Source organism: Nematolebias whitei, chromosome 2, assembly GCF_014905685.2.
Source record: "Nematolebias whitei isolate Nwh7 chromosome 2, NemWhi1, whole genome shotgun sequence".
Taxonomy (NCBI): Eukaryota; Metazoa; Chordata; class Actinopteri; order Cyprinodontiformes; family Rivulidae; genus Nematolebias; species Nematolebias whitei.
The window spans coordinates 13,135,042-13,154,805 of NC_056499.1; the positions used below are offsets into that span (position 1 = coordinate 13,135,042).

Below are 19,764 nucleotides of genomic sequence, written 5' to 3' on the forward strand. Positions count from 1 at the left end.
TGATTCTACACTGAATCGTGATTCTACACTGAATCGTGATTCTACACTGAATCGTGATTCTACACTGAATCGTGATTCCACACTGAATTGTGATTCCACACTGAATCATGATTCCACTGAATCATAGCTCAATATCTGTAAAATTCACCGAGGTACAGCCGTTCTGTTTGCTTGTTGCGGCGGCCATCTTGATTGGGGTTAACTCAAAAGAAAGTTAGCAGTCGGACAACCTGTAGCTCAGTTTAGTTTATCTTCATATTTTATTTTTAGGTCTACAAATTTAATGTTTTTGTTAAATTTGGTTAATTAAAAAAATACTGCATATTGGCTAAAGATTTAACAGTGATGTTGATGTACGACTAAAAATGACTGAGTTTCATTGAAATCCTTCCAGTGGTTCATGATATTTTGCTAACAGACTACTTTAACAGTTAAGATCAAGGTTTCAGGTAATGTGCTCACAGTGTGTGCTGGGATGACTCTCAGCTACTACCACACCAAGTTTTAGCTCAAAATCTGTAAAACTTCCTGAGTTGTAGCGATTTTTGTGCTGGCTTAAGTCGGTCAGTTCTGGTGGCCATCTTGAATCAGGTGGACTCCAAAAATGTTTCATTAAAGTGAGTTCACTAGTTGGAGATATTTTGCTAACAGAGTCAAACGAACAGATCTTTAGCCTTTAAATCAACTTGTCAGAAATTGAGAAAACCCGGTGTGCTGCCGCTGCTTCATACGCCTCAGTCAGAGACAGTTTGGGTCAGAACCTAAAACAAGTTTGGGAACCACAGATCCAGAAAAAGTTGACACAACTTACGTCTGACGGTAATTTTATTTGTACTCGTATTTTACCAGAATCCTGGCTCACGTTTCGTTCCCAGTTCTGGTCTTTGCACTTCCCACGTGAGCGCATGAACGCACACTTTAACTCGTCAATAAAAACTATTAATGTGGAGAAAACTGGTTTAAAATCGCTGCGGTCGGTCAGATGGTTCCCGAGAACACCAAAACATGAAAATGTCTCGTTCCGTGTTTTCTTTGGTACCAACCTTTGTCCTTCTCTGTGAGAAACAGAAGTCTGAAGTCCCATTTGCTTATTTTGAAGTTTGATCTTCCGGTAACAGGAGACACCAGCTTTGGATTATCTGAATTATTCTGGTATATTTAACCCATAAATGCTGGAAAATTAATCAGTTTTAATCAAATATGTGTGATCAACCTTTTTTCTCGACTGTTTTTCTGCACTAAAAGTGGTCCAAAGGTATTAATTTGTTGTTTTTGTGCTAAATCTGTTCCTCCGGTCTCCAGACAGGATGGGACGATTCAAAATGTTAGAAAAACACAATAAAAAACAGTAAAAATGTCTAATTCATGACCAAAGAACTGTGTCGATCCCTCTGAGTGGTGTCCGTCCTGTTCGAAGGGACTCCTCAGTTTACCCTGCAACACATCAGGATCACCAGTTGTTTCCAGTGAGATGCTGGTAAACAAACCAGTAACGTAAATAAAAGTGTATCTTTTTTCTCAACTATTACCTTTTGGTTTGTGTTAATTTTGTAACTAACATTTTTTCTTATATCTAAAAGTTATTAACAATAAATGTGTTCAAGAAACTCTGTTTTGTTGTATTTTATTTATAATTTCACTAATTACCTCTGGAGAGCAGCTTCTATAATTAACTACAATAAAAGAAGTGAGCTCTGAAGGAATGCATATCACCCGCCGCCTCGGCCCCAGTTTTTAAACTGTTGGAGCTCAGAGTGTTGGTTGGGGATCACTCAGCTACTACCACACTGAGTTTCAGCCACTTGTTTTTGCTCCTGTCGATTAACCGTGGCGGCCATCTTCCAATCCGTTAGAGGTACATCATTTGTTTTCAGACTCATTAAAATTTATTATATTTTGCTAACAGACGCATCACAGCGGTGGGCGATAACCTGAATTCCTGAAATTTTACAACCCAAAAAGCCAACCCAAGGTAACGTTTGATCCGTCTAATAATTGAAAAGATTATTTGTAGATGTACAACCTGTACAGTAATCTGGTGGGGTGGGCGAAAGATTAAAGGTTTTTATTTCCAGTTCATTTGTCCAGACAAGTTTTAATCTGTGGAGAAGTTAACAAGGATGAATGTTTCCGTTTTCTGTCGAGTCGCTCCTGGTTTCCGTTTGTTCGCTCTTCACCTCTGAGCTGAAACATTCCTGTTTGTTCGAGTCTCCAGGAATATTTACCGGCTCTTCCTCCGATTCTCTCTCGTTTTCTGACTCTCCAGATGAAGTCGGTACATTTGGAGAACGGCTTTTCTTCTTCTGTTTCTTTTTGCTCTTCTTGGTTTTTTTAGAGCGTTTGTGACGGCGCTGGGAGTTTGTTTCGTCAGTTTTACTCTGCTCTGGTTTCTCCGGGCTTTTGTCTCGACTTCGTTTCTTCCTTTTCTTTTCTCTGCTCGCGCTTCTCGACCGTGCCTCTCCGTCGGTGTCCTCGTCTTCAGATCGTTCCTTCTCTTCACTTCTGTTTCTATATTTGTCTCTGCTTCCATTTCTCGGCCTGCGCTGCTCTCGGTCTCCGCTCCAGCTTCTGCTCCGACGTCTTTCCGTCCTCCTGTCCCCGTGTCTCGATCTGGATGTCCGTCTGTCCTCTCGGTGCCTGTGGGAGCTCCTGCTTCTCTCGTCGTCGGCTCGTCTGCTTCGGGACCGTTCCCGTTGTTCTGGGCTCTTGCTGTAGCGCCGCCGCCTCCACGACCGCTCGCTGTAGCGCTCCGAGCGCCGCTCGTCTCGCCAGCTCCCTCTGACGCTGCGGACGGGGGACAGCTGAAGGTCCCTGTCGGCCTCCCAGAACTCGTTGCCAGGATTTCGGAACACGTGCAGAAAGTTGCAGTGTTTCCCTTTGGGGCACTTTTTTCTGTCATAAAGTCCTAATGAGGGGAAAAAACATGAAGTTACTAAAAAGATAAACTCTTGGGAGAAATCTTCCGTTTCTGAACTCACCACATATGGCGCTCTTCCAGCGCGTGACGGGACACGCCTCACACTGGAGCTGCCGGCCAGCGTACCACCTCCCGTTGAACTTGACGAAGGCTTCGTTGCTCTGCTCCTCCCTGACCAGTCCACCACGAGACAAACGGATAAAAAGTTAGAGACGGGGGAAACAGCCCAACTGTTTGGAAATAAATGTTGATCGTGAGACGACTTACGTGGCAAACTGAATGTAAACGTTTCCTCTCAGGTGGGGTTCATGGTTGCAGCAGACCTACGAGCACAAACATATCAGTGGAAAGGATAAAAGTCTTCCTGAACATTGACAATAAAAGCTTTTAGTTCTTCTCGGCACCAAAATAAATTAAGTGTTTTTCCCCACAGTCTTCAGGGCTCATTTGTGGCACCTGCACCTGATGACGTTAAAGATTACACTGACGATGGTTCAGAAGAAACCACAGAAGGAAGTAGTGCTGAACCACGACTGTAAGAGCTGGGCCTTCAGTGAAGACGTCGTATAGTCTTTCCTCCCAAATGCTAACCCTAGGAGGAACATTGGAGTTGTCTGATTATGTCATTTTAGTTTTAGCTTCGCAATCGAGACTCGCTGACAACCTGTTTTTATCCATCAGGTCCAACATCTGACTTACAGTGTCATTTTATTTACAATCACCAACCCACACTAAACAGGACAACCCATCTGAACACAGGACCTGAAAAAGTCCACCCATTTCTGTCCCCAGATTACCCAGAAGGCCCTGCGGCTCACCCAGCCTCATGTTCAAGTACATGTCATTTTAATTATTCAGACTGAAATGTAACAGTAACAGAACTTAGTGTGTCTGTAAAATGTCATCACGTCATGAAACCAAAATACAACTATAATATTAAAAACTGTCAATGTAAACCTAAATTGATATTTAACCTTAATTTCTGTGTGGATTTTTTTAATTTACAGGCTCCAACTGAAAGAGCATCCAGTGTAAAAACTATTGTATTATACATAACTATTGTAAACTATTATACAAATCTTTCATGCGAGTTCGCTCGCTGTGACAACCCTTGAAGAAAGGAGCAGATGAAAGAAACTCAACTGAATGCATCATAAATCTTTGTGTGGTCAAAAAAAAAAAAAAAAAAAGCTTTGCAAGTCCTTCCCAAAGTCCTAATCCTGTGTTTTGGTCCCACCCACTCTACATCAACATCGTCATGGATCCATTTCCTGTCAGTCATTAAACAAATTTGTCTTGGCCTTCTCTCCTTACAGTGAAGGCCTGACCAATGAGAGCAGCCTCTGTTTCTGCCTGGAGACAGAAATTTTAAATAATTTAATTGAAGAACATATTTTCATGAATTAAAAAAAAATGTCTTGCTCAACTGCAAAGTAGTTGACAGAAAACAAGAGAAATGAGCAAAAATTTATAAAAACTACATTGAAAAGATGTAATTTATATGAAATATGAAATTAAAATTATAAATTTAACATGTCGTGCTGAATCCTTAAGGTTTCCCCCACCCCATGGCTGTAACGTTAGAAAGTAGGAGCAGCTGAAGAAACACACCGTGAGCTGAAAGAGGAAACAGCTGTCCTCTCACCTTGAACTGCACCACTTTGCCGACGCTCTTGAACTCGGGCAGAACGTCGTGGTAGAACTCCAGGAAAGACTCGTGCAGGTCCTCCTCGCTGTGCTCCAAACAGGCGTCCATGTCGTAATCGTCCCGCCGCGACTCCTCCATTCCAAACGTTACGAACATCCCTCGGATCAGCAGAGTCGGGCTGGACGTGGGGTAAATGTGCTTCCGAGAACATCTGTGCTCACAAAGAACAGTGGAAAAGAGATGAAGTTAGAAGCGTGTTCAATCACCACCTAAAGTTTAACCTTAAAGGAGGATCTCACTGGGCTGCGACTAGCTGGAAAACAGGATTCTCAAAATAAACTCCAGAACCGTTTCCTCCGGAGTCGCAGCGTGTGCAGCTCTCTCGCTCGAGTTTTGAACTTTTCCCAAAAAAACTGACCGATCTGCTCACAAAACAGTAACAGAGTCATGGCAGACATCTCAAATCCATCAATTTTTTGTCTTGGAGGGGCTACAATCTGTGTCAAGAGCTCCATAGCTGTTTTAACTCCTGCAGGGAGGAAACGTCCGAGGCTGCAGGCCCGTCTAAAAACCACACAGACTAAATATAAGCCAACAAAACTGTCCTGATCTGCCTCCATTAGAATAAATTAAAAATGTGGAGGCGGCTGCTGAAATAAAGTGCACGGTCAAAAACAAAGTTGAGCTTGTTCTCAGTGCAGGTTGGACTCCACCAGGACTGTCCCTGGTCTCTGATCCTGTTCGTTTTCCAGTATGTCCCACTAAGAAGAGACCTCAAGGAAAACCCAGAACTCTGGAAGGATTATAGTTCCTCTCTGGTCTAGGAACACCTCGGCGTCTCCCACGAGGAGCAGAGAGAGTCTCTGAGGAGAGGGAGGTCTAAGTTGGTCTCCTGGACCTGCTGCCTCTGCAGCTTGAGTACAAATAAGCGATAGAGAAGGTAACGAGTGGAAGTTGAAATAAACTTTGTGAAATAACAGCATAGTGACAGAGATGTTAATATTTTTATTATTTATGGTTACTGTATTCATTTTTATTCTTTGAATATGTATGGCAAAAAATATGCTATTAATAACCTTTTTACATTTAATTTGATTCCTGGAGAACATCTGGGGGTCCTTTGGGAACTACTCCAGTTTAACAGTCGTGTACACAAAAAGAGGCCAGTCAAAATGTGCCCACGCGGCTTGTTGGTCGTTCGGTTGCAGGACGCGGTGAGACTGCTACAGAAAAGTTTTCTCACAATTCTGAGCCTCCACCAGTCGCAGCCCAGTGACTCGTCACCTCAAACGGTACCTGTCTCCGAAGCGGCACGCTCCGGTCTTGAGGAAAAACGGACAGTTAGCCACGTCGCGCTCCGTTCCAAAGTTCTCCGAGTTCGAGGCAGCGGGCGCCTCAGGATTCATCCACGGCCCTCTTTTCTCAAGCTACGTGTGAAAACGAACAAAAACAATCGTCGATTCTGACTGAGAGGTGAAATAATGAACTACACATTTCAGTTCTACCAGGCTTTGAACATTTGACTCTACAAGTTTAACGTTGTTCCTACCTGACTTTCAGCTTCATCCAACATTTTCTGAACGGCCTCCTACAAATGGTGTAAACAGACGGCAGGTGAAAAAGTGAAGGGGTCAACGTTCTGCAGCGTATCTGTTACTGTGGGTTAAGAGCGCATTGACGAGGCTCAAAAATAAAAAAAAACTTAATTCAAGAGTTCTGGATCAGTTTACTGTGGGTCGGCACCAAAATAAAAGATACATCCTTGCTGTGAAAGCTGAAGGGGTTTTTCTCTTTGAGAGTATCTTAGTTAAGGAGATGTATAATTGCTACTCAGTCAAGGAAAAACACAAAAAAGCTGATGAAGTAGGGAACTGTGTCATTATCTGAATATTTAATGAACCCATGCAGCAGAGGATATATTTCTTTACGTATCTATCCTCCCAGAGTCCGTTTCACCTCTCTGCCTCGCTTCTCCTGCTGCCTCTGCTCCTTCTCCTCTCGTTCCCTCCTCTGCTGGGACTCCCATTCGTCCTTTATCAAACGCTGGAAAGAAAAAGACACAACTCTGGTTTGCACACAGCTTAGTCAAATAATCGACAGGTGCAGCAGAACCGATGTTCGGTGCACTGAAGACATGAAGTAACAACACCAGAGCAAAGAAATACGCAACACTCACAACAGAAAATACTTCCAACAAGGATTACTTTATATTTTTAGACAATAGAAAAATTGTGTGACTCTACATATTCACGTAGTAAACAAATGCTTTTTCTCTCCTTTAGAGACAGAGTGAGAAGTTCAGTTCTCCAAGTAGAACTTCTGCTCCTCCTCATCCAGGCGAGACAGCTGAGGAGGATCAGACATCTGGTCAGGATGGACCCTGGATGCCTCCATAAGGAGGTGTTCTGGACATGTTCAACTGGGAGGAGACCCCGGGGAAGACCCAGAACATGCTGGAGAGACTCTGTCTCTGCTGGTCTGGGAACATTTTGGAGTCCTCCTGGAAGAGCTGGAAGTCTGGACCTCTCTGATCAAGATGTTGCCCCCAAGACCAGAGTCCAGAACCAGATGATGGATTTATGGCTCGATGGATGTTTAAACATGAGATTACCTCCTCTTCCTCTTTTTTCTTCCTTGCAGCTTCTTCCCTCTCTGTCCTCAGCCTGAACTCCTCCTGGGCCAGCCGCTCTCGTTCCAGCCACTCCTCGTGTTCCCGCAGTCTGAGAAAACAAACAAAAGTATGGATTTAATAATCCTAATATTCCTACTGCCAGTCAGTAAATACAACCCAAGTCTTGTTCTACCTGTCTTCCTCAGTAGCATCATTATTTTCAGCATCTTCATCACTCGCATCCTCTTCTTCTCCCACCTCATTGTTCAAGTCTATAAAGTGAATGTTGAGGTTAGTGTGGCAGCATTGAACGCTAAAAGTAATCATTTCATTTGTGTTAACGTCAGTAAACAGTCGGGTGTGTACCACTTTCTCTGGCCTGAGCGAGAGCTCTGCGTTTTCGTCGTCTTCTCTCTTTTCTTAGCGCAGCTCTGCGTTGTTTCTGACTGAAAGGAGGAACGTATTTAAACAAACAAAGCAAACAAATATGCAACTGTAGCAGAGAAGCTTTATAAATGTACAGCTTTGTAAGGTTTTTCTGTACTGATTCACAGAAATAATGTACATCCACAGGATCTTGAAATACTTTAATGTCCAAATATGATCTTTTTTTTTTGTTGTTGTTGTTCTTTAAAGTACAACGTTCATCTGTGTTTTGTTGCCAGAAAACCTCTAAATCCTGATCATACTAATATATTGCAGAACTTTTATTGGTGATAAGTAAAATACTCATTCAATCTCGGTTTTATCTGAGGTTTCTGAGGCTCGGCTGAGAAGAGGACCCAAGAGAACCGGGGTGTTGCTTGATCCCAGGAACTTTTTGTTCAGAAGCAATGATCAGGGTTTCAGTCGTGCTAGAATGTAACTGAAGGCAGTCGTTAGCTAAACAGACTTTAATATGGGAAACACAGTTTAGTAATTCAACTAACTTGTGTAATTCTGAATCATAGAAGGAATGGTACATTTGAATGTCATCAGCAAAGAAATGGTAAGACACATTATAGAAGCTACTAATAATCTTTTCAAGGGGGTTGATGTATAAAAGGAACAAAAAAACTCATGGGTAAGACTGAACGTAACAAATACCATACAATAACAACGTGAACTAAACCACGCTCTGATCTTTTCATTTTGTTTAAATAGTCGAGGTGTTCTTAAAAAAAAGTATTTTTTCTGATAAAAGCATTTAGAAGCAGACATAAATAAAACAACTTTACCATGATCAGATTATTGGGACTGTTTCAGCAGATTTTTTTAACAGAAATTTAATATTTTGTTTTTTTTAAACTACAGCTCTAACAGGTGTGGGGACGGTTATTACCAATTATTACCCCCCTAACAAATACACATCTACATTTATTATTTATCCTGAACGTAACTTTTTCTCTATTTTTTTTCCCCACATAACGTGTAAATATTTTGGAAGGAGATTATTATATGTCACAGATGCATATCAAGGCAGTTTTAAGCTCATCAATAAATGTAAAGCTTTCCCTTCTGTTAGATGGGCCATAATAATCCAATCCATTTATAATTTATTCTGCAGAAGAAAAACAGGTTTGATGTTGGTTTTCACCTGCATACATTGACACACCTTCAATAAATGTTATTAAAATATGAATGTGAACTCAAGTAAAGAGCACAAGTTTCAGTTGTTAGCTACAACCTGAACGCTATTTAAAAGTAAAACATATATAAATAAGTCCAAACATGCTCATTTAATTATTTATCTTGTTTAATTCAATTTTATAATCATAGTTGATTTTAAAAATCTGCTTTTTTTTATTCTAGAAGTTCTGCAGAAAACGCACAAAATGCAACATTGTCTTCAAACGTCACAATATTTTCTAGATTTACTTAATAATAACTTTACTGTAACTTGATGATGCAGACCGCTGACAAAAGTGCAACATTTGTAACTCTCATCAGCACCGTAGCTTTTATAGCATAGAATCATCTCATTCTTTGTGAATTATTACATCAGTGAAATAATTTCAGCATGATTTAAAATAAGCTGCAAACCTTAAAACGGGAGCAGAGACGAGTGGAGTGGAAGCGGCCATGATGACAGCTAACGGAGGCTAGCGAGTTAGCTTGTTTGTGTCTAACGTTAGCAAGCTAATCTGTATCCTTATCATAATAATGTAACGAGTAACTATAAAATAAACCCTGTTAACATCTGAAATTTAATTATAAAACAAAAAAGCCTTTTAAGAAAAAAGGCAAAACTACTGTTTTCTGTTTACTATAACCCAAACGTTAACGTGTGTTTGAAACAGGAAGTGACAGAAAGTACTTCCAGGTTAATGTTTTTTTCTTTAATTATTATTATTATTATTTTTTTTTTTTATTAAAAGTAAAACATTACGCGACAGTTATCAATATACATTCAACCAAAAAAAAAAAAAAAAAAAAGAATAAACATAAGCCAGTTTATTTATTCAAATAAACACATTAAATAGGGTGCACATATCATAGCTTGTTACTTGAGTCAGAAATGTTTAGACTCCTTCTGGAACGCCTGAAAGTGACTAAATTTGATTTGTGTATATGGTATTTCACTAAAAGTATCATGAAATGTATGATATATAGTTCTTTCTTTTTTTTGTTTTTGATATCATGGACTCCAAAAAGTACATTGTTCCAACTTAAACATAAATTAGAGTCAATCTTTCTATGATTAAACCAGATAACTTCTTTCCAGAAGGAGTCAGTAGTGTGACAGAGCCAGAACAGGTGGATCACAGTTTCAGGTTCAGACTCACTAACCCTAACCCACATTGACCCAGTTCAGTCCATTTACAAATCCAGCCCAGTAATGAACAACATAGGGGATAACAGTGGTAATATCTGCTTGAAAAAAAAAAGACCTAATATTAAGATTATTATTTTTGGATTTGACTGAAAAACATAAACGACCAACTGGTGTCACTAAGGGGTCAAAGGATGGAATAACGGCTGGTTTTTCAGCACTCTTTAATAAAGCTAAAACACCAGAGGGAATAGAATTCATTGTTATATAAAATTCTGTATCAAATTCTGGGTCAGAGTCAGAGTTTCTTTATTGTCATTCGCACCTCATGTGGTACATGTGGTGGAGCGAAATTATGTACACAGGGTCCCAGTTACATCCAACAATAAAATGTAAAAGAAAAACAGTAACAACATCTAAGAAATGAACTAAGAAAAACATGAACTAAATATACACTAAGCACTCATAACATAAAACATTACGTCGAACATCAGCACAAACATGAACATGAGTCCGTGTGAGCAGATGAGCACACATGAACACATCAACATTGAAATTATTCTTTTGGGGTTATAGGAAAATTAAACGACTGCAAGAACTCAAAGTAGCTTAGCAAATTCCCAGTATCATTAAGTAGCTGAGATCATCACGAAAGATTTATATTTCTTCATGATTTACTGCTAGAAATGCAACACAGACAAAATGAACATTTTCTCATGAAAACCAACAATTAAACAAGTCAAATTCGATTTAACCCACATTAAACTGTATTCACATTTTCAAAACAAACAACACGTGTGACACAAATTCTCTGTTTATTTCAGAAACAGACATTCAACACTCAACTTTTAAAGATTTTAAAGTCCCGCTCCAAACAGTAACTGTAAGCACAGAAATGCTGTGAAAGAATTTCAGCCTTTTTTATGAGTCTCTGATGCTTTGTCGCCCCCGACATGCTGATTCATTCATGCTTTTTCTCTTCCACCGGCTTCAGGAAGAAGGCAGGCTGGGTGCAGCAGCGATAGCAGAGGAAATGTGGAACAAGAGTGTACAGAACGTTCACCAGCAGGAAGACGAGCTGGTTGTCCGCTGGAACTCTGAAGGAGAACGGTGTCCGAGTGTGCAGAGAGGCGCCCATATGAGAGAACTGGGTCTATAAAGTGAAGCAGGAAAGAATGAAAGGGATGCACAAACAGAAACACTGCACTTTCATATCACCTGCTCAGAAATATTTCTCAAAATGCTGTACTTACCGTATTTTTCGGACTATAAGGTGCACCAGATTATAAAGCGCGTTAAGCCAAACTAAAACATTTTGACATATTTTTGAGCGCTGTGTATCACATAAAATCAGTTCGAGGTCAGTGAACAACCAGAATTAATACATAAGGTGCACCAGATTATAAGGCTCACTGTTGATTTTTGAGAAAATTAAAGGATTTTAAGTGTGACTTATAGTCCGAAAAATACGGTATATTAAAGTTAGTACGACCTGGCAAATACTTGAAAAGATGCAACAAAATCCTGTTCATTAGGTTTACAAGAGGTTTGCATTTTACAAAGACTTGCATTATTTATTGACTGCTGACATGGAATATTTTAATGGAACCCTCGTAAAATGATATCTACTGTTTGGAGTAAACTTATTCCAAGGTGGCCCCCAATATAAGTCAGTCTGCATGGTTCGCTTGTATGTGAAGTAAAGCTAAGATGTACCTGTATAATTATAACATTTCATGCAATATTTTAATGTTGTGACTTTCAGAACTATTCTTTTCTTAAACACAACAAACCATTTGTCTCTACTAGGGGTCAGCAACCTGTGGCTCTGGGGCCACATGGGGTCAGCAGCCTGTTGCTCTGGGGCCACATGGTGTCAGCAGCCTGTGGCCCTGAGACCACAAACTTTGAAGGAGCTTTTTGCTCCTTCAACAGCAGCTAGTTACGGTGGCCCTAAGGTGTAAATGAACAAAATGTGAAAAAACGGGATTATATTAGAAAAAACAGAACCACGTTAGAAAAAAACGGAATCATGTTTGAAAAAATGGAATTACATTAAGCCAAACAGGAAGTTTTTTTTTACTTTAACTTTATTAACTTTATTATTATTATTATTATTGTTATTATTTATTAACTTTTATTTTTCAAATGTAATTTCGTTTTTTCAAATGTTCTTCATTTATACCTTAGGGCCACCATAGGCTAGTAGCTTGTTAGCTGCTTCATTAATCAAACTTCCAGCCTTTCTCTAAATGCACCAGAAAACTTTTTCTTAGTTTTTTTTAGTTCAAGCTGCTGAGAAGTAAAAACATAATGTGCAGTTTTGCAAACATTTCACTGATTACAGGCAAAAAAATAAATAAATAAAAACATGGCATTGCTAAAGAAACTAAATGAAACTGGTCTAAATTTCAGGTTATTTTGTTAAAGTGAGATACTTTATTAATTTTCCACAAATGTAGAAAAGACTCATAAAGATGTGTTTAAATTTGATCAAAGGAGGTGTAACCAAAATAATTTACATAAATAATAATTTTCCCCTAAAATATAAAACAATTATCAACACAATTTAGATTTATATTTTGTATGTCAACAAGCTAGTTTATATTTACAGTGAATAACAGCAGATGGGTTGTGCTATCTTTATTTCAGGCTTCTAGTGCAGAGGTCATCACTCCCTCACAGGCCAGAAAAGGCCCTCACAGTGAACTGGAAGTGGCCCATGAGCCACTAGTTGATAATCACAGATCTGGACACATTTTATATAGTGAGTGAAGGGCCAGAAATGGCTCTGTAAAGGTTGCAGAGCCCTGGTCTATAAGAAGAGAGGCTCAAGGTCAGATTTCTTTCTGCTTTAGCATCCAAAACATCTCTGAAATCTGGACTGAACAGCTGAAACAAAACAGCATGTGGGTAAATAGCCTGGCTGAACAGCTGACATTTAGGTGAATACCACCATTCCTCCTGGTCTGAATCACCTTCTGCCCATAGCCCCTCTGATGAGTGACGCTCCGGCTCGCAGCTCAAACACAATAGCTGCTTTGCACGGCGGTGATGAGACCGGACCTCTAGCTGTTGCCGCCAATCTTCATAGTTTCCATTTTTAGACCTAAATGGATGTCTCTATTGTGCTTGATCCCCCAGATCTGTTTATGTGAAGCTGCTGGCGAGAGCTCGGAAGAATAAACTGAAACCTCTGAAAACACTAACAAGAACGTCTAATAGAGATAATTTATACGCATCTTTGCGCTAAAATAACAGGTTTAGCTAACAGATGTAAACACATGTTGAAACAAAGATAAACTTCAGAAAAGCCCACGTGGAAAAAGAAGTTTCGTTGCTTTTAGCTGAACCGGTGGCATGAGCTCGACGTTTACAGATGGATGAGTGATAAAATGAGACAATGTTGTTCAGTCAGCTGGACTTTTCCTGCTGGTTGAAATATTTTGACACAACTTTCTCTTAGAGCCTGAGTGGAGGGATTGTTTCATTTCCACCCAAGATGTGCAATACGCTTTTGTCTCCCAATATTTTTAAGGAACTAAAAAAAAAATTAAAAAAAGATTGTTGAAAATTTAGCGTTTGAGCACACTGATCCGTTTTCCTTTTCAAAAGGTAAAAACTGCATCATCCCCTGAAAGAATGCAAAGAGCTCATGTGAGCTGTTAATTCTCAGTTACTATTGCCCAAATATTAGCTCAACTGGGACTGTCTGCTTTAAAGCAACTTTTGATCCCACAACTTTGCTTTAATTGTCAGTGAGTCTACAGACAATGTCACGCATGCTGTCTTCTTCCACCTGGAGAAAAAGAGCAATTATGGTCAAACTGTGCCACAGCAGTGCAGAGAGAGGCTGTTCTGGATGAAAAACCTTCAATTTGTTCTTTGTTTTAGACTTCCTGTCTACGAGACTTCAGGTGTGATCAGAAAACATCATCCATCCATCATCGCCCATCAAACAACCAGCGTGTGGCTCAGTGGAACTCCGATCTCAACCATTTGATGCCCAAGGAGACTGATAAAGAACTGCTGTAACTTTTAAATGGTAAAACTGTTCATCCATCCAACCATCCTCTTGTTCTGGACTCAGAACATCAAATCTGACAGCTATCTCCACCTCTTCCAGCTCTTCTGGGACTCCAAGGTGTTGTCAAACCTACATAGCATCTCCAGGGCGTCCTGGGTATTCCCCGGTGTCTCCTCCCAGTTAGACATGTCCATAACATCTCCCTAAGGAGGTGTCCAGGGTCCATCCTTACCAGAGTCCAGGACCAGAGGTGAGGGTACGTATTGACCAACAGGTAAACAGAGAGCTTCTTCCTGCAGCTCAGCTCCCTCTTCACCACAATAAAATAATATTCTGTTAAAGAACTGTTGTAGCTTGAAGATTTTAAGATAAATTAATAAGGTTGATTTTATTTTGTTTCAGCTGAGTGCCTCTTAAAAAAAAAAAAAAAAAAAAAAAACTCTTTAAACAAGCTGTTGCAACTTTCCTCCTTGGAGACCGTCCTCAAGAAAAGATCCAGAAAGAGAACTCTTCAGTTTTGTGGAAGATTCCTCCCACCCTGCTTCTAAACCGTTTAACTTCCTGACACCTGGAAGAAGATGTTGCTCTGCTGAATCCAGACCCACCAGAGCATGTTACAGTTTCATTCCATGAGCAACAAAGCTGCTAAATTTACAATACTGTAATACTCATCTGGACCAGAATATTTCACTGTAATTGCTTTTGTAATTTTTGTTGTTGTTGCAACAAATAAAAGCATTAGTTACTAAAAATGACGTAACGGTTTCCCTTACATGTGATTATAAACATCATTAGTGTATTTCCAGGAAATCTGGCATTTAATGGTTAAAATATATTGTTTTTTAATAATAAATGTTTTTTTCTTGGTCACGAGTGCAACAATAGGCCAAACCTGTGCTAGAGCTCCTGAGTGTACGAGGGTCAGGTCTGGCATCCATTCACAACCTGGGACCAGCAGTCCATACACGGCAAAGATGTAGTATGGCCCAGAATACAGCATGCTCACTAGCATCTGGTAAACATGAATGGAGTTTATATGATTAAAAATAAATATGGAGTCAGGGTGATGCTTCCACCTGTCCCGTGTCTCTGAGTTACCTGAACCTTAGGATAAGCTGAGGGATCTTTCAGGTACGGCTCGTATCGTTGGGTGTAGTCTTGACACCATTTGCTTGAACAATCAAGAGCAACCTGAAACAAAAGCAAGAGATTTATGAATGAATCACAACGTGTTTGGTAGTTTTGGTAGAGATTAGAGCACCATCTCATATTTCTTACCAGTCCTCTGAACACACAAAACACAAATGCAGGAATGAGGTAGATGATAACCAGCAAATCCAGAGGTCTGTGGAGCACGTTGGACCTCTGTGGCCCTTGAATGTTCTGAAAATAACAAGAACAATCTGCATCTTTCTGCACACAACAGGCTCCCCTACAGCTTCATCATCTCCATTATGCAAAAATAAAAACCAGCAAATCCTTCTCGGGATATAAGTATTTGGTGTCAAAGTCAGAGAAACTGTCTCAACACTTTCTGGACATAATCTTAAATATCTGAGTAAAAGTTTTTCAGATTTGTCAAAGTGGTGTTTGAACAGGAGCATGGGGGCCACTAGCAGTGTTGGGGTGGCAAACCCAAACCAAAAACTATGACAGAATTTCAGGAGTTGTACAGTATCAGGTTGTTGTCATAGACCAGATGATTAGGCAAAACCACAATATGCGCTTTTCTACAACACTTTCCTATTTTACACAGCCTCTGCATAACTAACGAAAGCTTTTCCTGTAGGCTATAGGCCTAAATATATTAAAAAAAAACACATGTAGACTCCTGAAAGCATGCCATCATTTTGAAGGAAGACTATCCATCCATTATCTTTTACCCGCTTCTTCCATTTTGGGTCACGGGGGTTGCCAGTGCCCATGTCCAGCGATCACTGTGCGAGGGGCGGGGGACACCCTGGACAGGTTTCCAGTCTACCACACGGACACTTAGAGACAAACGAGACAAACAACCATTCACTCTCTCACTTACATGTAGGGACAATTTAGAGTTACCAATCAGTCTAACATGCATGTTTTTGGTCTGCGGGAGGAAACCGGAGTACCTGGAGAAAACCCACACATGCACGGAGAGAACATGTAAACTCCACACAGAAAGGCCCCCGGACAGGGACCTACTCCCTGAGAGGCAGCAGCTCTACCAGTTGTGCCACTGTGCTGCCTCTGCAACAAACCTTTATACCCTACTTGTTATTTTACTATCTTTATTTTATTTTTTATATCTTTATTTTGCCTGCCTTAAGCCAGGTTGTTGTAAGGTATGGTGCCGTCCATCCGTCCTCAGACTGTCTCCACATTGCATGTCATTTAATAAGACCACTTCCACCAAAGAAACCTTTAGTGCTTCTGGGGAATTCTATGCCTTCGATCATCAAATGATTTTGGATCATCTGGTGGTCATCTACAGGTGAGTTCTTCACCTGAGAGCAGAAAGGTTCATGTTATTTAATTGACCTGTTTGTCCACTGATACCACGGAGAACGTTCTTATCAGTTACACTAACCTTTGACCCCACCACCATCATGTTTAAACCTGATGGCCACATAGATTCAGGATTTTGTGAGGGAATTCATGCTTTGGCCTCCAATTACTCTGATGATTTATTAACGGATGGACGTATGATGGACCGTTAGTGGTCTTCTTGTTGTTATGGTTAACAGAGTTTGGAGAGAGGGGTCCACTGGTTTCCTGTTTCTGTCTCCTTGAATTGCACAAGTCTGTCAGTTACTGCAGTTTGTAGGTTTTGAGGAACTTGTTGTTCTACTTGTTGTTGTAAACCTGGATCCACACTCATATCTGTCATTTAAAGTTTATGAACAAAACCATCTGCATGCCATACAGTAATTCTATAATAAAGGAAAATAAATGGAGCATATAGATTATGACATAGTTTATGGATGTACTGATGGAGTTATGCAGCTTTGTATCCAAGTAAAACACAAGCATAAGATAGTTTAAGTAAAATGTATTATTTTTGCAACTGTAATAAAGTAATAGAAATAATATTTAAAGGTGGCATGATGACTACACCATTGTACCCTTAACACCATCATTACTTTGTATTTAATGTTTACCTCTTTGTTAAATATTAAGCAGAAATAATTGACCAGATTCAAGTGATAGACAGGACTGGAGCGATGGCTCCAAATGTTTGTTCGTTTAAAAGGTACAAGCTGAACAGTGGGTCCAAATTTTTACTGATGTTCTGAAGATTTCAGCTGCTTACTGTTAACTGAACTTCATGCGTTGAAGGTTGACTGAAGACCCGGAAACAAGCCCACACAGACACCGAGACATGAAGCATGTGGAGGACGAAGAGGACACTAAAGTGGGTTCCATATTTCCCTGGGAAAAGACAGAAGAAGACGGTTTATCACTGTGGGAAACATGCAAACTAAAATACCTAAACTATCATAAATGTGCTTTGTTTTCATCTTACGGTCATGGGAAAATAAAGTTCAGCCATGAATTGAGGGTGGACTTACTTTTTAGTCAGATTTTCCCTCCAGTGAGCAAAAACACACAACAGATTCTAGCGAGTCGTTATTTTTTAAACAGAAACTAAAAGTTGAAGCTGAGTGAAAACTGGTGCCGACGTCGCTGCTCCCACAGCATCTGCTGCTGGTCAAACTGTGAAGTGTCAAAGGTCATTTAGAGTCCATCAATCTAGAGAGGTAAAGAGGATTCACATTTCAAACAGCTGATTCACCCTGAAGGTCAGACCGTGCAGTGACTCTACAGGCCTAATCTAGCAGGTCAAAGGTCATGGCCTCTTCTCTCTGAAAACAACATGGCAGCTCGGCAGGTTTGGAAAGTTTCATCTGAAGGAACCACAAGACTTCAGGACCAGAACAGACCAAAGGACAGATGTTTACCCAGAATGCACTGCATCAAACTGCTCCTCCCAGCTGTCAGCACGGTGATGGAGGGCTGATGGTTTGGGCTCCTGTCAATGGAGCAGGAACTCCTCGATAGGCCAATATCGATAATAAGCTTGGGCCAAACTGGGCCCAACAGAACCATGATCCTAATCACAGCTGAGCTACAACAGAACGGGTCCGAAAGAACAGACCCAAGGTGCTGCAACGGTCCAATCAGAGTTCAGAACCTCAACTTGACTGAGACGCTGTGGTGGACCTTCAGAGAGCTGAGCAGAACCCTCATTGATGAAAAGAAGATTGGACCAGAAGTCCTCAGAACCATGAGAGACAAACAGAAAACCCACTGTTCTGCTGGAGAAGATTCTACAAGCTGCTCGATCAGGACCTGGAACCATGTTTTTTTTGTTTCTTTTTAACAAATAATGACTTGGTAGAACCTGTTGAGTGTTTTTGTTAAGAAGTCACAACAGATTCATTTTGGAACCTGATAAAGACCCGATCAGGTTTATTATGTTAAAACCTCTGAGCTGACAGAGGCTCTCGGTCGTTAACATCAATTAATCTGCACAAGTTTTCTCAAAGCATCTGTTGTTTTTAGTCTTCTTACCCACAGCATTCCCGAGAATGTAGATGATGGAGCTCATGAGAAAAGAGCCCACCCAGTAGAGTCCAATGGACCGATAACTGTCCCTGCAAGCACATAGGACTGTCAGAACCAGAACCAGGAAAAGACAGACAGAAACTGGTCTTACCCCCAAGTGATGGCAGCGATCATCAGCAGATACATGAGATAATGCACACAGCCGTCCCAATAGGAAACCATGTGGCCGTGTGCTGTATTAATATGTGGATCCCCCTGATTTATGGGATGGATTTATTAGTGACGGACAAACATTCAGGTCGATCACAGACACTTTACTCACCTCTCTGAGATAAAATGTGACAAATCCATCAATGATGTTGTCTTGCTCCAGTCCGATGATCAGACTCACCACACTGAGGAATGCGTACGCCGCGTACACTGCACACAGATGTTATACTGTATATCAGTAAACTACACTGAGCTGCGATTTGATTTAAAATCAAACTGAATTTAGATCTGCCATACCATAGAAAAGAGGATCTGCTGGAGCTTTCTTCTTGAGCATAAACTGGACTGAAATGGCCAGAATCACGACTGCTGAGCTCCCAGCGAAGAGGAACGCTTCAGCGCTGCATGCAGTGTTTAAATATATATAAATCAACATCTGACAAAGCTTCAGCTTCTGTTAATGATGAACAAAGACTCACTCACCTGTTGTTGTAAATGAGTGAATTGATAAAGTAGCAGAAAGGTATGGACGTCAGGGAGAGCAGGAACACCCCTGTCCCTGCAGAAGCACTCATTGCTGGCTGAGATTTACTGCATTTAGACTTTTAAGACTGAATAATTGAAACTCATCCGGCAGTAAGTTCAGTTTACATCACAAATCAAGGATTTTCAGGAAAGTCTCTGTGAATGTTTGATGAAATGAGCAAGTCTGGATGCATGTTCTGTCTCGTCCCTCTGCTCTGTCTGGAACTCTCTCTTCTCGTTTTAACTTCCTACCAACATTTGCTCACAGCTGTTCATAATCTCTGGGGAGCAGGGGCGTCTCCAGAAAGCTCTCAAACAGGGGGCCATGGCTCTGCTGGTAATCCTGAACAAAACAGAAAACAAAACTCTTCATCTTCCTAAATATCAGACCAGTAGAGGTCAGTTTTCTCTCAGTTACAGGGGAGCTAAAGTCTGGAATGATTTTTCACAGGCAAGCCTTCTGTAAAAGAGTTTAAACGTTATTTAAAACTTTATTTAATTAAAGAATAGTGATTGCCACTTTTTAATT

General features: G+C 40.5%; 2 protein-coding genes across 3 annotated transcripts; both read right to left on the minus strand.

The window, feature by feature from the left end:
• Nucleotides 1–1,943: 1,943 nt before the first annotated feature.
• zrsr2 (zinc finger (CCCH type), RNA-binding motif and serine/arginine rich 2) lies at nt 1,944–9,470 on the minus strand. The gene is made up of 11 exons (XM_037696868.1): nt 9,199–9,470; nt 7,543–7,622; nt 7,370–7,448; nt 7,177–7,285; nt 6,522–6,608; nt 6,115–6,153; nt 5,862–5,992; nt 4,563–4,776; nt 3,185–3,240; nt 2,979–3,088; nt 1,944–2,905 (listed from the first exon to the last, which is right to left on the minus strand). The coding sequence occupies exons 1-11, from the start codon at nt 9,237–9,239 to the stop codon at nt 2,112–2,114; spliced, it is 1,740 nt and encodes a 579-aa protein (XP_037552796.1). The 5' UTR covers nt 9,240–9,470; the 3' UTR covers nt 1,944–2,111.
• A 1,391-nt stretch (nt 9,471–10,861) lies between these two features.
• LOC119429196 (transmembrane 6 superfamily member 1-like) lies at nt 10,862–19,285 on the minus strand. 2 transcript variants are annotated; one of them, XM_037696882.1, is made up of 10 exons: nt 19,194–19,285; nt 19,008–19,111; nt 18,823–18,920; nt 18,652–18,755; nt 18,507–18,589; nt 17,257–17,363; nt 15,234–15,338; nt 15,054–15,146; nt 14,848–14,967; nt 10,862–11,081 (listed from the first exon to the last, which is right to left on the minus strand). In XM_037696882.1, the coding sequence occupies exons 1-10, from the start codon at nt 19,283–19,285 to the stop codon at nt 10,890–10,892; spliced, it is 1,098 nt and encodes a 365-aa protein (XP_037552810.1). In that variant the 3' UTR covers nt 10,862–10,889. The 2 variants fall into 2 exon arrangements, with proteins under 2 accessions (XP_037552810.1, XP_037552803.1); XM_037696875.1 differs by having other exon boundaries at nt 17,245–17,363.
• Nucleotides 19,286–19,764: the final 479 nt, after the last annotated feature.